The 19,550-nt window shown below is 36.7% G+C and overlaps 1 protein-coding gene across 7 annotated transcripts in view; it reads right to left on the bottom strand.

Moving 5' to 3' along the window:
• Positions 1 to 19,550, bottom strand: part of ehbp1 (EH domain binding protein 1) — a 155,140-nt gene that overhangs the window by 41,188 nt on the left and 94,402 nt on the right. For 5 of the 7 annotated variants that reach the window (XM_051133123.1, XM_051133124.1, XM_051133125.1 and 2 more), the window contains 3 exons: positions 11,533 to 11,701; positions 6,692 to 6,865; positions 1,193 to 1,344 (listed from right to left, as the gene is read on the bottom strand). In XM_051133123.1, coding sequence (XP_050989080.1) covers positions 1,193 to 1,344; positions 6,692 to 6,865; positions 11,533 to 11,701 — 495 coding nt within the window. The remainder of the gene's footprint in view (positions 1 to 1,192; positions 1,345 to 6,691; positions 6,866 to 11,532; positions 11,702 to 19,550) is intronic. The other 2 variants (XM_051133126.1, XM_051133128.1) reach the window with 1 other exon arrangement.

Genomic DNA, 19,550 nt, shown 5'->3' with positions numbered 1-19,550 from the left:
TCAAAATGCAGTTTAAATGCGGCTTCAAACAATCCCAAATGTGGTTCCTAGCCGAGAAAGAAGGGTCTTATCTAGCGAAACGATCGGTTATTTTCATTAAAAAAAAATACAATTTAAATACTTTTAATCTCAAATGCTCATCTTGTTTTACTCTGCCTGAGCTCTATGTATACTGGCTCAAGACAGTTAGGGTATGTCGAAAAACTCCAATTGTATTTTCTCCCTCAACTTCAAAAATCATTTCAAAATCATCCTACATCACTGCAAACCCCGACCCAGTCTTTGCAAAGTAAACATGCAAAGAAGATCAAACATCTTTAACAAAAAAGGTAAAACAGCGACATAGGACGATTTCGAAGTTGAGGGAGAACATGAGATGGGAGTTTTTCGACATACCCTAACTGTCATGAACCGGGTAAAAAACAGGGTTCAGGCAGAGCAAGACAAGACGAACATTTGACATTAAAACTATATAAATTGTATTATTTTGATGAAAATAACTGATGGTTTCGCTAGATAAGACCCTTCTTCCTCGGCTGGGATCATTTACAATCACATTTGGGATAGTTTGAAGCCGCATTTAAACTGCATTTTAAAGTTCAAACTCGGGGCACCATAGAAGTCCACTATATGGAGAAAAATCCTGAAATGTTTTCCTCAAAAAAACTATTTCTTTACGACTGAAGAAAGACAGACATGAACATTTTGGATGACAAGGGGGTGAGTAAATTATCTGTAAATTTTTGTTCTGGAAGTGGACTTCTCTTTTAATTACTCACCCTCATGTCGTTCCAAACCCGCAAGATCTTTGTTCATCTTCAGGACAAAAATGAAGATATTTTTGATGAAATCCGAGAGCTTTCTGAGCCTGCATAGACAGCAATGCAACTACAATGTAACTACAAACACATGTCGAAGACTGACACGGAAGAAAAGAAATTGTTTAATGAAATTAAACAATTTTTTGCACTATTGTGCACAAAAAGTATTCTCGTGGCTTCATAACATTAAGGTCGAACCACTGATGTCACATGGACTATTTTAACAATTTCTGGGCATTGAACGGTTTAGTTGCATTGCTGTTTATGCAGGGTGACCGACATGACAGTGACTACTTAATGACAGAAATTTCATTTTTAGGTGAACTATCCCTTTAAAGACTACCAGAGCTGATGGTTGTATATATGGCTACCTGCATGCTGCCTGATTCAGGGCTGAGGGGTGAAGTACTGGATGCTGTCAGTGATGAGGAAGATGATGAAGAGGAAGGAGAGCTGCCACCCTGTGGCCGAATCTCTGTGAGCTTCTTGAGCTTCAGGTCCACATGCCTGCTGTTCATCACACCTACAGAGAGAGAGAGAAGGGAAGAGAGGAAGTGTTATATGCAGTATAGGCCACTCGTCTCCAATACACAGATAAGCAGAGGACATGACAATGTTTGCCCTTAAGCGAACCAGCCCTCTCAACCTCATACAAACTCACATATACACACACACTGGGAGAGATAGCAAGACGCTGAGAGCCTGACACACCTGGAATGTCTCCCTTGATGCTCACATACACATAATGTGAATTAAAGGCCTATAATGAGTTGGTTGTTCCCAGTGCTCCCTTGGATTTTTGCTTGCTGAGCAAATACCACTTATATTGGCAGCACTATATTGAAGTATATAATATAAACTAAGTCCCCTACGCTCACTAAGCCTGTATTTATTTGATTAAAATAAAACAAATGTTACAGTTTGTTAAAATATAAATGTCATGTTTCATCAATGTGTGCCCTTGCTGTAGAAAAAGGACTCCATGTTAAAAAAAAAAAATCTTACTGACTTCTTACTGAAATCTTACAAACTTTTGAAAGGTAATGTATAACATATGCTCTGCCATTCAAAAGTAATGTTTTTTAAAGAATTCTTTTATGTTCATGAAGGCTATTTTAATATATTTTAAAATGTAATTTATTCCTGTGATGCAAAGCTGAATTTTAATCAGCCATTACTGCAGTCCTCAGTGTCACATGATCCTTCACAAATCAATTAAAATACGCTGATTTATTATTTTCATTATCAATGTTGGAAACAGTTGTGCTGCTTAATATTTTTTAAGAACCTGTGATTAATTTTTCAGGAGTTTTTGAGGAAAAAAAAGTTAAAAAGAACAGCATTTATTCAAAATATTCTTTTTTTCTAACAATATAAATCTTTGCCATCACAAAAACAAAAAACAAACAAACAAACTGACCACAAACGTTTAAATGGAGAGCTTATATTGTTAAAAAAGATTGCTGAAAAGTCAGGTTTGCATTTAAGGAATAAATTACATTTTAAAACATTCACATAGAACACAATTATTTTACATTGAAATAAAATTCCACATTACATTTTTTCTGGATTTTGATCATATAATGCAGCACTGATGAGCATAAATTCTTTAAAAAAAAAAAAAAAAAAAAAAAAAAAAATATATATATATATATATATATATATATATTTTTTTTTACTGATCCCAAACTTTTGAACAGCAGTGTGTACGTTTATTCATTATAAACGTTTCTGTTATTTTATGCATATTCCATTATTTTAAGTATTTTACTAATAACTAAATAAATAAACCATACAAATTAAAACAATTTATCAATAAATGAGTATTGACACTCATAATATATTTATTATTTATTTACAAATTATGTAAAAATGATTAAATAATTTTAAAATGATATATAATTACTATTAAATGTAACATTATAATGTCTAAAGAGCATAATTATTATTTTTCAGTTGTTCTTTTTTTAAAAAAGAAAATAGGAAAAACCCTAAAAAGACAAAAAATAATAATAATGCATGGCCTTTGTGAGCTTCCGTATGTGCCACAATGAAGTTTGTACTGTACTGTTTGTGAATTAATCCTCTCGGGAATTAATCAGTGCTGTGTATTTCCACACAAGATTTCTCACAGCTTCAGCTGCATACTGAAAAAAAAAAAAAAAAAAAAAAAAAATCAATGTACACTCAGAAGGACTCGAGTATAAACTTTCCATTCATTTAGTTCTAATTCAGTGGACACTCAGATAGACTCTTGTTGAACCTCTGTCCATTCATTTAGCTCTAATTCAAGAATCTTCTTTAGCTCTTCCCCATCTGATTTCTGACTTCTCTGACAGAACAATGTCAGAACCACACATGCTTAAAGGGAACTGTGAGCAACAACTCATAAAATCTCTTTCTCTTTAAATAAACAATGCCTTCTAATTTTCTCTGTCCACATGAAAACCTGTCTTTCAAATGTGTTGGTGCCCGCCTTCATGTTTTCCAAGTCTGTTTTTCTGTAATAACCTTTCACTAGCAGGTTTAGCCTTGCCCTCTCTCTCTCACTCTCTCTCTCTCATCTGGGCTAGAGATGAAAGTGAGGTGAGGAAGCTTTTCATGTGGGTCCTGTTCTCGTCTCCCAGCATCCCTCTCTCTCCCTAAAAAAACACCACAGGAGTTATTTATCAGGCCTCAGCACAACCTGGATAAAGGTGCAGGTGTGTGTGTATTGACCAACAGTTTGCCCAAACACAAGAACCACATCCTCAGCTAATTAAAGTGTGCACTATGATGGTTATCTATATGATCTTTTGTGTTCAGATCAGTTTGTTCTTTCCCCTGTAGTCTATTTTGTTATTAGAAACATTAACAAAAGTCCAACTGTCCCATGGAAAAAAGTATGATGATCTGAGAGCTGAAATGTGCTGAAAAGCTCCTCCTCTTTCATTACGACACATTTCATTTTTCATTATGTTAGAGAACGGGATTTTCTCTGTGAAAATACATAGAAGTTCTTTTCACAACAAAGGACGAAAACACAAACCAAACAATGAAACAAACAACACAGATACGACACACAAGTAAACAAAGAGAAAGAATAATTCAGGTTTCCTCCAGATATATCTCATATGACTTACTCAACAAGACAAAAAACTAATTATTAAAAACTTCACATCTCTTCTGGAGATATAATTGTGTTTGTCTTAAGAGTATGTTCAAATACTTTTTAATTAAAGTAAGGAACAAAACATTAAAAACATCAAAAATAAATAAATAAAATAAATAAATAAAAAATCCCTGACAGAAATGAAATGTTATTAACAGGCACAAACCTCCCTAAAAACCTCTCTAAAAAACAGATGAGCTTTTTTATGTAATTGTGAATTAAAAGATAAATTAATTCTGAAAGGTGTTTAAAATAGGAAGTAATGCCACTTTAGACATGGAAGGAATACACAATTAAAGGGCTGCATGATTTTGGTAAAAAAAAAAAAAAAAAATTAAAATCTTCTTTCAATTTTTCTGATTTAAAAAAAACAAACAAACAAACAAAAAAACACATTTGGTGTGCTTGTTTATAGGTACGCACAATTTGGTCAAACTTTTGTGATTATATATTAATATGGAAACAACAACAACAACAATAATAATCTTATTATTATAATTACCAATTAGTATTACTATTGTAACTTCATTACAATTTCATTATTTCACTGTAAAATTACAATACCAGTACTTTTAAGCGCTGTCACTTTAAACAATACTGGGTTAAACACAATGCTGGGTGAAATATGGACAAATCCAGACACTGGGTTGTTTTGTTTAACCCAACCTTCTGTGTAGTTTTATTTAACTTAACTAGTGTTTAGAAATCACTATATGGCTGGCTTAAAATGAACAATTATTAGAGGCATCAGCAATAATCAAAAGGTGAACATTTATTAAAAAACATTAAAAAATGTTTATTATTTAATTATTATTCACTAATTATAACTTATTAATATTAATGTTAATTTATTGAACATATTAATATATGTTAATTTCCAACCTATTTGGGGTTAATTTTAAGCAAGAAATATAGTACTTTTTAAGCAACAGTTGAGTTAAATAAAACTACTCAGAAGATTGGGTTAACCATTTAACTCTTTCACCCAACCACCAGGTCAAAACAACCTAATTGCTGGATTTGTCCATATTTCACCCAGCACTGGGTTGTTTTTAACCCAGCATTTTTTACAGTGATGGTTTATAAGCACTTTTCATTACGAGTTTATGAAGATTTTTTGTGCATTTGTTCCCAAAACATTATAAGTAGTACTGTTGATTGATAAAACTAATTAACTAAACTAAACTAAACTAATTAATCATGATTAACTGTGATTAATCTCACCTAACATTAATGTTTTTAAATATATTTTATATTGCAATTGCACATTCAATCTATATAAGACAGTATATTTTTAATATTTATCAATTTTTTTATGACTGAAGGCAAGTATCGTTGATACCAATATTACTGATGTCTTTAGAAAATTCTTTTTTCCTAATATTTAACCACTGACTAAAGCCATTCAACTTTACAGTACAATTAAGAGCTACAAATGTAAACATTTATTAGGCTTTAAAAAATAACTTTAAGTGAACTTAAAACAATCTTCACATAAACCCATTAATTACCTGTGCACTTCAGCAAGTAAGAATTATACAGAAATTGAATTAAGTTATCAAGCACTAAACGCTAAATTAAATATAGATGAATCCTTAAAGCTACAAAAGTTATTGATTTCCTCTTTTTTCTTGCTTTTTCTTTTAGCTTAATAATTTCGCTGCTATTACTTTAAGAGCTACCGCTGCTAAACGTGACGCAGATCTGAGCAGTGTTGCCAAGTCCACAGTTTTCCTGTGGAATTGGGCTACTTCAGCACTGTTGCCGTGGGTTGTTTTTCATGTCTGCGGGTTGAGGCGACCCCAATAACGTTATATTTAGCCCCTGGAATGCATACTGTACCAAGGGAACCCCGCACACAAAAAAAGGTGTATTTTACCCCCTGGAACGTGATTTTTACCGGGGTTCCCCCCTCAAAACGCAATTGGGCTAGTTTTGAGTAGCAATTGGGTGGGTTTTGGCGTGATAACCTGGCAACCCTGGATCTGACACACATGCTCGTAGTTTCATTCATGCTTTAACATGATACAGGCTACAGTGCATCTCTGCATTTGTGCATGCAAGTGAAGTGCGTATGCTACAAGCACGGTATAACAGCTGACAGGACAGGAAAATTCGTTTTTACTGTCATAAGGTCTGACAGCATCTCATCTGACCGCAGTTCACCAATGTTCTACTGAAGCTTCCTCATCACCTGTACCTTTCCCACGCTCATTTGACTAGCACTTGGCACTGAAGTGAAGTTGGACTGCACGTCTCCCGTTTGATGTGGTCGTAAAGATGTTCTGCGACTAAAATGCACTTCTTTTCAAAAACAAGAAGTTGAGTGGAGTGGCAAACCCTAGCCCCATTTTTGAGCCGCTAAACTGGAAAAATTAGTCGCCTACGTTAACATTCTAATTTTGACAGCACTAGTTATAAGCAAAACCAATGCAGAAATGAGTTTACATGGAGTGACATTTACTATGAACTGAGCCACTCAAACACACAGAAAACACTAGATTTTGAACAGCTTATGAGTAGAAAAGCAATGTATTTGATAATCGTACTACACCAATTTGTGATTTTGTTTTCATTTTGATCAATCATGCAACCCTACTAAATTAAGGGTCTCATGATATGATAAAAGGTCATAGGTTAACCAAAAAAAACTCAGGCATCTAACATTACTGTGCTCACACGTTCACACACATGCAGAAGACATGCAGTGTTGGGTTACCCAGCGCGGCCAGGTCACTGGCAGAGTTAGTAAAATCATCCTCCATTAGACAAGAAGACGACAGCTCCTCCTCAGGGTTAGTATGAGTGACATCATCATCGTGAAAGCCCGCCGCCTCAATATCACTCCTGCCCTGCTCATCCTCACCCTCCACACTCACCCCATCCACCACGTCTGCGAGCAAACAAACAAACAGGGACGCCCAAAAAATAGAAAAGGAAAGAGACAGAAGAGGTTAGTGAAGCGTTGAGCGTTAGTTCGGTATTCCAGCGGGAAAGGAAACTTTGCATGTTAGTACAGAGTCAGAAAAGCATTTGTTTAGACCCATTTAAACGTTCAAACTGTATTTCCTTAACAAAAAGTTTGCTGCTGTCACATTGGGGTGTGTGTGTGTTTGAGCTGAGAGAAATCAGGCAGATGGCTGAGAGTGTCTGGCAGAGAGCTGAGCTTTATGTGTGTGTGTGTTGCATGGCAGATTTGGCCTTGACGGCAAAATCTCCTCCAGAGTTCCTCTTCCGCATCCACAGATCTGAATCCCACAGAGCCCTTGACAATACACACTCAATCCAAACACATCGATCTCATTCAGTTATATGGTAACCAGAGCAGAGCCGCACACACACGTGGCAGTTCGAACTTAAATAAGAGACAAAACAAAGAGGAAAGGAAAAATCTAATAGCAATTTTTCTGATAAATGTAAAAAAAAATATTGTGCCATTTAAAATGCAATAAAAACTCTAGGTTTGCTTTTTTTTGTCTAAAATTGTGTGATTACATATCAATATGACTATAAAATAATACTGATAACAATAATAATTGTATTATTATATATTAAAAATATTAAACTAAGATATATTACTACTACAATTTTTCACAATAAAATTCACAATAATTTAAGAAAAGCAATGTTATTACTGTATTGTATTACATGCTATACTATTTAATTTCTTAATTTTTAACATTTTCAACTTTTACCCAATAAAAGAGTTTAATTAGTTGTGAATTGTGAAAATTACATGATGTAGGACCTTTGTACAGTGCATGTCATCTATCCCTCATATTCTTGTTTTCATCTGTGGTAAATTAAACATGGCGTCTGACCTGATTAAGGTCTATATGCATGCTATATAAGCTGTTTGCATATAAAACAGCACAGCTGTGCTTCACTCAGTGCATATATTTATGTAATTTTGCAATTTGAAAAACGCATTTCAGTTTATTTTGATTACTCATGCAGCCCTGTAGGAAATCACTACATTATGTTCCTAGAGAAACACTCTAAGAGAGAAAAAGAGTGAAAGAAAGAGACAGTGTGTTTCTTTTTTTCCTTACTTTTATGCTTTTTTAGTTTACTTTCCATGATACGGTGACACACACACACACACGTGGCAGTGCTAAGCTAATTAACAGAACGCACGCTGCTGGAGTTGGTGAAAGTTTTGCTGGCGAATGTTTTGCTCTACTCAGCTCGAGCTCTCTCAGAATTAGAGGAGAGTGTTTGTGTGTGCAAGTGTGTGTATGTGTGTGTGTTGGTGGGATTATGCGTTCTGCACGATAGGCCTTGTGCATCAAGCCTATAGCATTTCCCTCCAACCTGATTTTTAATGAGTTCTACAATTAGCAGAGTTCAACAGCCCGAAAGGCCAAATAAACTGTTTTTTTACTGTCTTTCTTCCTCTCCCTCCCTCTGACCCGTTTTTCCTTCGCTCCGTCCGTACATGGGTTTGTCCGTCTCTGCGGGCCGCAAGAGGTGTTCTGCAGCATTTCTGAGCCACGGTAAACGCGTGATTGCAGAGGAGGGAACACTATTAGGCGGACAGGGAGAGGATGAAGAGAAAATGGAGGGCGTCAAAGAGTGCGAGATGAAAGAGATAAAAGGAGAGGAATATTGTGTCTCCCCTTGAGCTGTGAAATGGTACACACGGACATGAGCCGGCACAGAATTAGGCACAGCGGCTAGCCCGCTATGTTAACACCTCGCGTATTAAACAAAACCTCGACGCGCCACTAACACCCCTCTCGCTCGGCGTGCACGCGCGCTTTTAATTATACGCAGCGGCTAGCCACATCGCTAACACCCCTTGGCGTAAACACGTTTAATAACACGCCACAGCTGCCCGCTATGCTAATGCCCCACTGTTTCCGCACGGGCCTCCCAGCGGTTATCGCTACACTAACGTGTCGTCTCATTGTCCTGTAATGTGAAATAAAAGGAGCAATGGTGGCTGATGATAACGCTGGACGCGGCGGGAAAGCCGAGCTGAAGGAGACGCGGTCCATAGGAGTCCCCCATGGACAATGAGACGCTGATTACCCGGTATGTGTGTGTTATAATGACGGTGATGATGATTTGGGCCATGTGGACTGGTGTGTATGTGTGTGTGTTGGGGCATAGGGCAACATTGGCTGTCGCCAGAGTTTTCCTGATGTATTTCCGAAGGATTATGTGGGAAGCGACTGCCTGAACAAATGGAAGTGAAGCCCTCTGTGAACACCTCAAATTAGAGTTCAGACTACGTGGGTGTGTTGGTGTGTTTCTTAATGTAATGCTCCTTTGGGCCTTGAAAGCAGATGTGTTGGTTGCCATTATGAAGTGAGCAACAAAATCGCTTTTTAAGGGCTGAAAGCCACTAATGGACACACACACAAATGTACGGCCTGCTCTTAATGGACACACACACACTCTGAAGCTTCATGAGCAAATTAGCATTCGGCCTTAACATTCTGAACATTTTCACAATGTTCTTGGGGAGCCTGAAATAACAATGACTGAAAATGCTAGGTTAACAATGCAATACTCTATTCAAGGGTTAGTTCACCAAAAATTAAAATTCTGTTCAACGTTATATATATATATATATATATATATGGGCAATTCTACAGAATTGGTCCAAAGTCAGTAATTGTGCAGTTAATTCTCAAATTGTACTTTCAGAAATTTTTGGTATATTACTGCCGAAACACAGCACTAATAATTTAATTAGAAGGGTTATATTGACCTATTAGGATTTTGCTTACATCTAGATTGTAAATATATTTTTTTGCTACTTTATACATTTTTTTCAGAGGTAAATCCATAAATACATTTTTAACAATATTTCAAGTGTAATTTATGAGATCTGTTGTATTTTGAATCCAATTTTTCTTTGCAAAAGGCAAAAAATTGATCAAACTGATTTCAAAGTTAAGGATTGATTAGTTTGAATATACATTGAACCAAGCACTATCATAACATCTTAGTTGATAATTCAGTATACTTCATTTTTGACAAAACATCCCATGTTTTAGTCGCGACTGCACATTTTTGGTAGTGACAGTAATGCTTTAGTTCCCCCAAATATGAGGATTATGGATTCCCTTTTGGCACTAACGAAACAATAACAACATGTTTCTGTAGTCACAATTCTACTGAAACTCCAAATGTTTTGGTAGTGATAATTTTAGATACTTTCGAACCTAGCTCAAAGATGCTAATCAGCACATGGTTAGCTAGCAAAGTTCTGAACAGTGGTATACATATAAAAACTAAATGTTATGGAATAACTACCAACAAATTGTGCTTAATTGCAGAAAAACGGTGTTTGGTAGTGACGTTTCTTAAAGTTAAACAAAGATCAGACTTTTGAGCACATTTAATGATGAGACCCATCTACCTGATCATAAATTTAGTGGTGTAGTTAAAATCAGTCTCCGCCAATAGGCTAAAATATACACTGATTCGGTAGTGAAGTGACATTTAAAATGCTGGACACATTTTTAACTTTTTTACATAAAGTTTCAGAATTTACAAAGAAAATATAAAATAATTTTTTTTGAACTTCACTTTTTAAAATAATCAAAAAGACACAACAATGGACAAATACATAAATTATTTCAAAATTATGATAAGTCAACATTTATTGGGTATATATATATTAAGCTTACTAATATTTTAAATACTAATGTGGGTTTCAGTAGATAATAGAAGGATCTTAATAAACATCTAAGATTTGAATACTTAAATGGTTTTTAAATGTGCTCTTGTGGTTGGGGGAAAGCAGTCCGCACAAATTCTGTAGAATGGCCCATATGTGACCCTGGACCACTAAACCAGTCTTAAGTCGCTGGGGTATATTTGTAGCAATAGCCAAAAATACATTGTATGGGTCAAAATTACAGATTTTTCTTTTATGCCAAAAATCATTAGCAAATTAAATAAAGATCCATTACGATATTTTGCAAATATTCCTACTGTAAATATATCAAAACTTTTGAAAAACTTTTGAATATATAAAAAAAAATTTGATTAGTAATATACATCATTAAGAACTTTATTTAGATTTTTTGGCACCCTCAGATTCCAGATATTCAAATAGTTGTATCTCAGCCAAATACTGTCCTATCCTAACAAACCATACATTATTTAAGTTGCTTATTTATTCAGCTTTTAGATGTTGTATAAATCTCAATTTTGAAAAATTTACCCTTATGACTGGTTTTGTGGTCCAGGGTCACATATATATAAAGGTCCAAATGGGCTGTTGTTTTGGACCCCATTTACTTTCATTGTAGAGGTAACAGCTGAAACATTTTTCAAAATATCTTCTATTGTGATTCTTGATAAATAAAGTCAGCTTTGGAACAACATGAAATTATGAATTTTCATTTTTGGGTAAACTAAGATTTGGGATCTCACTAGGTTATGATATAGAGCTTACGTATGTGGTATTTCAAAGTGAACGCATGTAGATTTGCGCGTGCGTTTGCATGCTTATGAGAAAATGTGCATGCATGCATGCATGCGTTTATGCATTGTGAGTGTATGTGCGTGTTCGGCCTATAAAAGCCCCCCTGCACTCACCTCCAGCTGTCTTTGACCTTCCTTTTAAGTTGTTCCCAGCTGCACTACAGGCAATAGAGGTGGAGTCAGTATAGAGAGGCAGTTCAGCCATCTTTACTCCAGATCGAGCCTCCGCTATCAGCTGCCTGGCTCTCTCTCGCAGCTGCCTGCGCCGTTCTTCATCACGCTCCTGACACACACACACACACACACACAGACAGAAGCAGAGGGAGAGGGGGGTTATTGAACGGGTGCCATCTCAAGTAATTGACAGAAATGCCATTTTCACTCCTCTCTCTCCCATCAGATCAGACTGATAGCAGCTTTTTTTACTAGTCAGGATGGAGGGTCTCTGGCACAGAGGGAGAGAGCGAGAGAGATTCACTGCATGGTTTATTTGTCATTGATTCTGTATAGGTCCAGACATAATAAACCTGAGATATTCTCTGGAGTGTCAATTTTTTGGCCTGATGTTTATGAGTGTTTTGTGTGGATCAACAAGAAGTAAGAACAGAAATGTATGCAGCAACTACTTAGACATGAAAAGAAAGGAAAAGAGAGAAGCAGGTGATTGGGAAATGCCACTGGATCCAAACTTGCATTACGTTTATTAGGAACATCTAACCGGTAGACTAAGGGCCAAAACATTTTTAATAACAGTTTGCCATACTGGATTTGCTCCTCATTTTGTTCAAGAGCATGATCTATTTAAGTCCACATGCCATACTAAGAAGAAACTATGCTTCTAACCAACAGATTGAGAACTGTAGTTCCAACGACACAACTTTGCGATGCTGTTCGCAAATGTTCGTTAGAATATTATTTCGAGAAACATTAAGATGTTCAGCTATTTTGGTAAAGACAGAATTTCGGTGTTTGCAAACAGCGATGATGTTTTTTGTGGGCGGAGCCTATCAGGTGGCAAAAAAATGACAGTTTTAAAGTAGCAGTCTATGGAAGCCATGGAATGAAAGAATAAAAAGGCAATTTTAAGTTTATATTTCAAAATTCTGACTTTTTTCTCACAGTTCCGAGATTATATCTCACAATTCTGGTAAGAAAAATCTTTAAAAAATCTCGCCATTCTCTCTTTTATCCTCGGCTCAGAATCATGAGTTATAGCACACACCTCTTTTCCTCAGAATTAACAAACTCGCAGTTAAGTTAAATCGAGTTATAAAATCCAAACTAGGATATATAAACATGCATTTGCGCGAAAAAAAAAAATCAGAATTATGAGATAAAACAGGTAAATGTTATGTAAAATGTTATGTAAAACAAATTTAAATTTATCATTATAGGGTGGCTGTGTACACACACTGCCAACACGCATTTTCATCCAAACAACATGTAAAAGTGAATTTTGCATAATAGGTGCCTTTTAAGTAATATTCACAAAGTTGTAGAACCACTATCACACACTATAACATTTAGACAGGCCTGCTCAAGATGATGGGTAGCCTGGCCCAACAGACAGCCACATTAACATACACACATGCACATATTTTCAAGGTGGTAACAGGTTTCTGGAGCAAAAGAGCAGAGTGAATTAACCCAACTGGTTACAAAAGTGTTAAGTTAATTAACCCCATTTCGCCTGTTTTTGTAGACACTGTTTGTCTGAAGCCATTGTTCAGAAGGACAATAAGCAGAGAGATGCAGATGAGGGAATCCCAGGAGCACTTTTCAGGGGTCCAGCCTGAGGGCCCTTGAGTCTCAGGGTAATTTAAACATGCAAGACAAAGCTAAGGCCAGGTTACACCTGAAAACACAGGAGCGCTCCTGCCAAAGCTGAATTGGGCACGTTTAGTATGAGTGTGTGTCCACTATGTTCACAAAATGAATACATCTGCTTTAATTGGAGGACGCTCTAATGATATGGATGCGAATAAATTAAGCAATCAACAAAAACAAACAAAACCACGTGTGTCTGTGCGAATGGCAACATCTTCCTCTACTGTATAATGCTGTATGTTTCATTTGAGCTGTGAGGCTTTTGCCCTCTACTCCTCATACAATTTAACGTAATATAATTGTCATTCTTTCTGCAGCCAAAGTCTGAAACGCCAAATGATCTGCTCAACCTTGCAGGTATCATCACACACAACCTTCGACACACTGTTTTACATACAGTGATTCAGGGCTAGGCTAGCCATTAGCACAGAAAATGAGATTTCTTGTGTGTGTGTGCCCAAAGGGCAGGATTACCACCAGGCCCAGTGTAAACTGCTTTTAGGCAACTCTGGAAATGTTCTGTAATACTGTAGTCAAGGAAAATTAACAAGAGATGAAGAACAGCAGCAGACTGAGGAAAGGAAAGACGCGTCAATCCACATAGACCGTGCTGGAACATTTAACAGGAGCTTGAATTGGGCAAATCTGTAAAGGGGCAGACAGACGCTTTATGAAGTTAAAAATGCATGGTACATCTGGAATAAATGCTGATTCACGCTAAATGGATAACACTGATGGTGAAAAAGGCATTTTAATGCAGCTCTGTAATTTTTTTTTCTTAAACAGAAACATTTACTTCTTTCTAAATACAAATACTGAAATTTTCAGGCCTGTACTTTCATCATATTTCCAGATTTATCATGACTATGGGAACTTTTTCACACACACACACAAAAACTAATTTCATTTCATTTTACTTTTTTTTTTTTTAAACTTTACAATATAGTTCTAGACATATATTAATTATTGAAATAACATAAAATAACAATAAGCTACTAATCTTTATTATTACTAATCTTGATTATTTCTACTATAGTTTTTAAAATTGAAATGTATAAATAACTTTGAGCTAGAGTAATAAGTGCTGTAACAATCTTAAAAATCAAAGAACTGAAAATAGATTATAAAACTGATTACAACATAACATTAAAATGTTTTTGCTCTGTCATTATTTACTGTGATTTGTATTCATGCTTTTAAAAACTCAATGCTGATAAAGCATTGAAAATCTGAGACTCTGAAAGGGACAGTTATGAAAGTGCGAAGTCAAAATGCATGGACGAAAACAATCATTGAGAGGTACAAATGGACTCCCCAAATGAATGAGCCTTGCACACTGTGCAGAATAACCACTGTGGAACGATCCATTTCTACAGCAGCAATGAGGTGTGAAACTGTCTCTCCTCTTATGAAGAGATTTCTTTAATGACTCTCTCTTCAAATGGACTTCAAGTGGCTCTTCTTCAGCTACACTGAAGCTTGACCGTTCAGTCTGGACTCTCCAACTGGGCTACACTTGGAGTGAGAGAAAGAGGGAGAAAAAGGAAGAGGAAGAGAGGGGAGAGAGAGATCAGTGGCCCATCCAACCTCCCAGCTGCAGATCTCCAAGGATAATGAGGGGATCCACAAGAACGAGTGAAGAAAAAGAAAGACGAACATCGGGGGTGGCTGAAACGATGACAAAGTCATAGTTAAAGGTGGAGAAGAAAGCATGGTGTGTGGGAAGACTTTTGGGAGGGAGAGAGGCGCAAAAGCAGATAATGGAGGGCTGTCGCCCTCATTCTGGACAGGAGATCCAGGGAGAGAGGGGGTGGGCGGCAGAGCTGAGCCCCAGACAGAAGCACTCACAGTGGGCATGGGGTCCGGGTGGCTGCCCCAGTCTGGCTGCTCTTTTGGAGGGGGCTGGAGGGTGGGTGGGGGCTGCGAGGGTGCAGCGAGCCATGGAAGGAGTCGCTCGGCTGGGCACACACACAGGCTCAGGGCCCTGGCGCTAACACAGCCGTGCCAGCCAGCCAGAGACGGTGCCAGCCAGTGAAGCACAAACAGATATATTTGTCATGACACACTGAGTGTGCAGAGAAGGGGAGGGCCACGCGCACACACACACATAGCGCAAGCAAGCAGTGCAGAAGAAGAGAGAGTTTGGATCTTTAGCCCCATCCAAAAGCCACACACACAAATGTGTGTACGGATGGGAATCATTTGTAATTCATCAATTTTGGTTCTAATTTCATTAATGATTTCAACGATTCTTATCCTAATTTTGAGGGAAAAAGAACAGAATATGATTGGAGGAAAATTGTTCTTGCCCTCAGCAACCTGTTAGGTCAAATAATGAGATCATTTTAGATTTCAGATAACAGAACATAACAAATTCTTAGGAGGGAAAAAATGCTATTAGTAGATATTGGTACCATATCAACATCACTGTTGGCTGATATTTTTTTCATATATTGGTCTCTTTCTGTATTGCACATCTAACTGTTTAATTTCCCCTATTTTTACGTTTAGAGTTCCTTTGCTGTTATCTCACTTCAATCTTTAAAAACAAACATTTTAGCAAATCTAAAAATTTTGTTTACATTATAATGTTGTGATGTCTAAATTCACATATAGCATTTAAAATGACAGATTTAAATTTTAAGTGTTCATTTTAAATTGATTTAAAGAACATAGTATAGTTTTTTTTATATCAGCCATTTCTCTAACGGCCTTTAAAAATATATATACATATCATTAATATATAATAATAATAATTACAACAACAATAATAATATATTAATATTATAATTAATAATATATAAAAATATAATTAGCCTCTCTTCTATTTATGTGTCTTTCAACACTATTTATTTGCTTTATATTTATTTAATTGCTTCATATTTATATAAATAATCTATTGATTTTTTAAAATAATACTCTCTCTCTCTCTATAAAAATTAGGGCTGCCCTTGACTAAAGATTTTAGTGGCCGACCAGTAGTCATTATTTTAAGCATTAGTCGACTATTAGTTGCATGTTTATTAATAAACCACTTAAATCATAATAATAAGCCTTTAATTGCCTACATACCCTAATAAGCGCTCCAGCACACTCAAAAAAGCTTGCCACAGCACACCAGCAGAAGTAATGATTACGAATGCATTAATGTTTTAATAATTTATTGATAAACTAGTGCGTTGTTTTCATCTTAAGAGATGAAGTCAGATGTGCGCAGCGATGCGCCTGTATGTTTCATACGGATTACATAATCTGAGAATATTTGTTTTCCATTTGAGTTGGTTTATTTGAAAGTAGACATTTAATTAATATCATAGATATATTTTTCATGTCTGTAAGGTGAGTATACACAGAGTTTCGAAGCTTCGTGCTCAAGTTCACAGAGACCAAGACAGCAGAAAGTGCATCCTGTTTGCTTTCATTATTTTACAAAAGTGCAACGTTTTGTTATTCTGAGTGCACATAAATAAATGTAGAGTCTTTACAGATTCGAAAGATGTATTACTTTTATCTGTCTGACCAAAAATGACGGAGTATTTTAAGGGCAAGTGACTGCACCAGCGCCTCCATCTGTCACGCAGCAAGCGCGCTACTATTCAGCTTCCAACTGACTAACAGTTAGTTGATTATTAGCGGCAGCCCTAATAAGTATATATTTAAAATACAATATATACATAAATTACACTGTAATATAGAAAAATCACGTTAACAGGTGCGTTTGCAGACTTTTCAAATTTCAATGATTCACTTGAAAGTTGATGGCTGACAGAAAATAAGACAACAAGGTTGTGACAACATCACCAGTTATAATTACAAACCGGTTTTTGATTCCCAACCTTACTTGCCTTTCCGATGAACTAATCAAACCCAAATATTCAGTGCGTTCCAAAAGCAATCAAATATGAACGCAATGTTTGAGACACGTTCAAGAAAATGAAAACATTGCCACGTCTCTGGCTCATCAACCCTCTCTCTCTCGTCCTTTAGAAAGTGACCTGTGATATAAAGAGACTTCCTTGTCCTCTTCACCTCCCTCTCTCCGCACTGTCTATCAAACCCTCCTCTCTTTTATTCTTCCTTCTCTCCCATTTCTGTCCTCTTTAAATGGAAAATACAGATCGTCTATGATCTGTCCCTTGGCTTCGTGGTCTGTAATGAGAAAACTTCACCTTGTGTCCCCGGCCATTCTAAAGGAAGCATTCGGCTGCTCCCGTTCACAAATCCAATTATATGTAGTCGAGAGAGAGAGAGAGAGGGAGAAAGAGAGGAAGGGGAAGCGTTGGGTGGACGGACGGGGCAGCTTTTCCTCTGTAATGTGGCCTCTGCTTGGTGTTGAGGTGTCAACTTAAAATGCAAGTAGTTGAGCATCAGCTAATCCTACAGCAGCCTGCTTTAGCCCCCAGCCAAACGAGAGCGAGAGAGAGCAAGAGAGAGCAAGCGCGAGAGAGAGATGCCACCGTGGCCTTATCGCTGGGCTGCAGATGTGGTTCCTGGATCAATGCACATACACCACGATCAATGCATTTGATAAAGAATTAAGAAGAAAACTGTACATGCTATCAAAGGCCGTTGTACATGGCATAATTATGCTTCTGCATGTGTGTAGATGATACTGGTGCGGTGCGAGGGCGAACAGATAAATAGAGAGATAGAGATAGATGTCTTGCGGGCTACACAGCCTGCCCTTAGCACCCGGCTCACACACAAAAAAAACCCTGTCAAACAGTTACCAACCCATTTCGGAGGATGGAAGGATAAAGGCTGTTGGCCAGGTTTGTCCCTCAGAAAGACATCTGGCATTTAACGTATAAGCATACGCACAACTCATGAGGGCATCTTAGACATTCCCATCACACTTAAGGTGGGCATGAACAAAAATAACAATGTCAACCGCAGGATTACTACCAAAGAAAACAGGACAAAACATGCTAATTTCAATATACGACTGCAGAGAGCCAGAGGCAAGAGGGTTACAGAGATGGAGGGAGAGCTGTGTGTCAATACTATTCACACACACACTGCTCAATTTGGGTAGCTGGAAAGACAAACCCCCTGATGCGGGTGAAAGAGTAGTAGATGAACAGGTTGAGCAGGCGGCTTGTGTGCGAGTGGGAAGAAAACTTCGTCCTTTACATGACAACATAATTGCCCGGCGGAAAGAGCCATTCACTGCAAGCTGTTCTTTACAGAGTACAAACAACACACACCTGCTTCAGTCAACATAAAAGCCAGGTCGCTTCCGCAATTTGACGTATTTCCGAGTGAAACGAGATATTTAAATAGAAAAAAAAAGATCAGGCTGATCAGGAATTGGTTGGATTGAGAGACAAGGTGTGGGTGGGGTGTGAAAAATAACATTATTTGGTTATGTCAGGCCAAATGCTGTTGAAAGAACAAGGAATTTATTACAGCTTTAATGATCACCTATGAACCATTCACAATAACAACAGGAACAGGTACAAAAGGTACTTTCCTACTGCATGTTTCCGGCATTATTGTGGGCAATTCATCTGTGCACATAAAAAAAGCAATCAAAATGTAATAAATTGCTCCTCCTCTGAATTTTCTTTTTTTCTTATTCCAAAAAAGTGTCTCTGTAACCTATAATCAAAATTTATTAACCTACTCTTCCTCTAAAATTACTTTTATTTTTTCTGCTGACATAATTTACACTGCCGTTCAACTTTGAAGATTTGTTCATGTTTGTTCAAGTAATATTGTGAAATATTACAATTTAAAAAAAAAAAAAACATGTTCTGATTTAATATATTTTAAAACATATTCTAATATACTGATTAGGTGCGCAAGAAATATTTTTAGCTGAAACTCAATTTTTTCACAATTCTTTGATGACTAGAAAGTTCAAAAGAACAGCATTTAAATAGAATGTTAAAAATGTAAAAGAATTACAATAGAATGCATCCTTCATGAATGAAAAAACGTACTGACCCCAAACTTTCGAATTTTGTTAGTGTAGCAGTTCACTTTCAGAATGAAACATTCCTGATAATTTACTCACCCCATGTCATCCAAGATATTCATGTGTTTCTTTCTTCAGTCGCAAAAAAATTAAGGTTTTTGAGGAAAACATTCCAGGATTTTTCTCCATATAGTGGACTTCAATGGGGATCAACAGGTTGAAGGTCCAAATAGCAGTTTCAGTGCAGCTTTAAAGGGCTCTATACGGTCCCAGCTGAGGAATAAGGGTCTTATCTAGCAAAACAATCTGTAATTTTCTTAAAACAATAAAATATATATATTTTTTTAACCACAAATGCTCATTTTGCACCAGCCTGACCTTATGC

The sequence above is a fragment of the Labeo rohita genome, chromosome 17 (genome assembly GCF_022985175.1).
Source record: "Labeo rohita strain BAU-BD-2019 chromosome 17, IGBB_LRoh.1.0, whole genome shotgun sequence".
NCBI lineage: Eukaryota > Metazoa > Chordata > Actinopteri > Cypriniformes > Cyprinidae > Labeo > Labeo rohita.
Note: the sequence above shows the minus strand (reverse complement) of the source record. Positions and strands in the feature narration are given on the sequence as shown.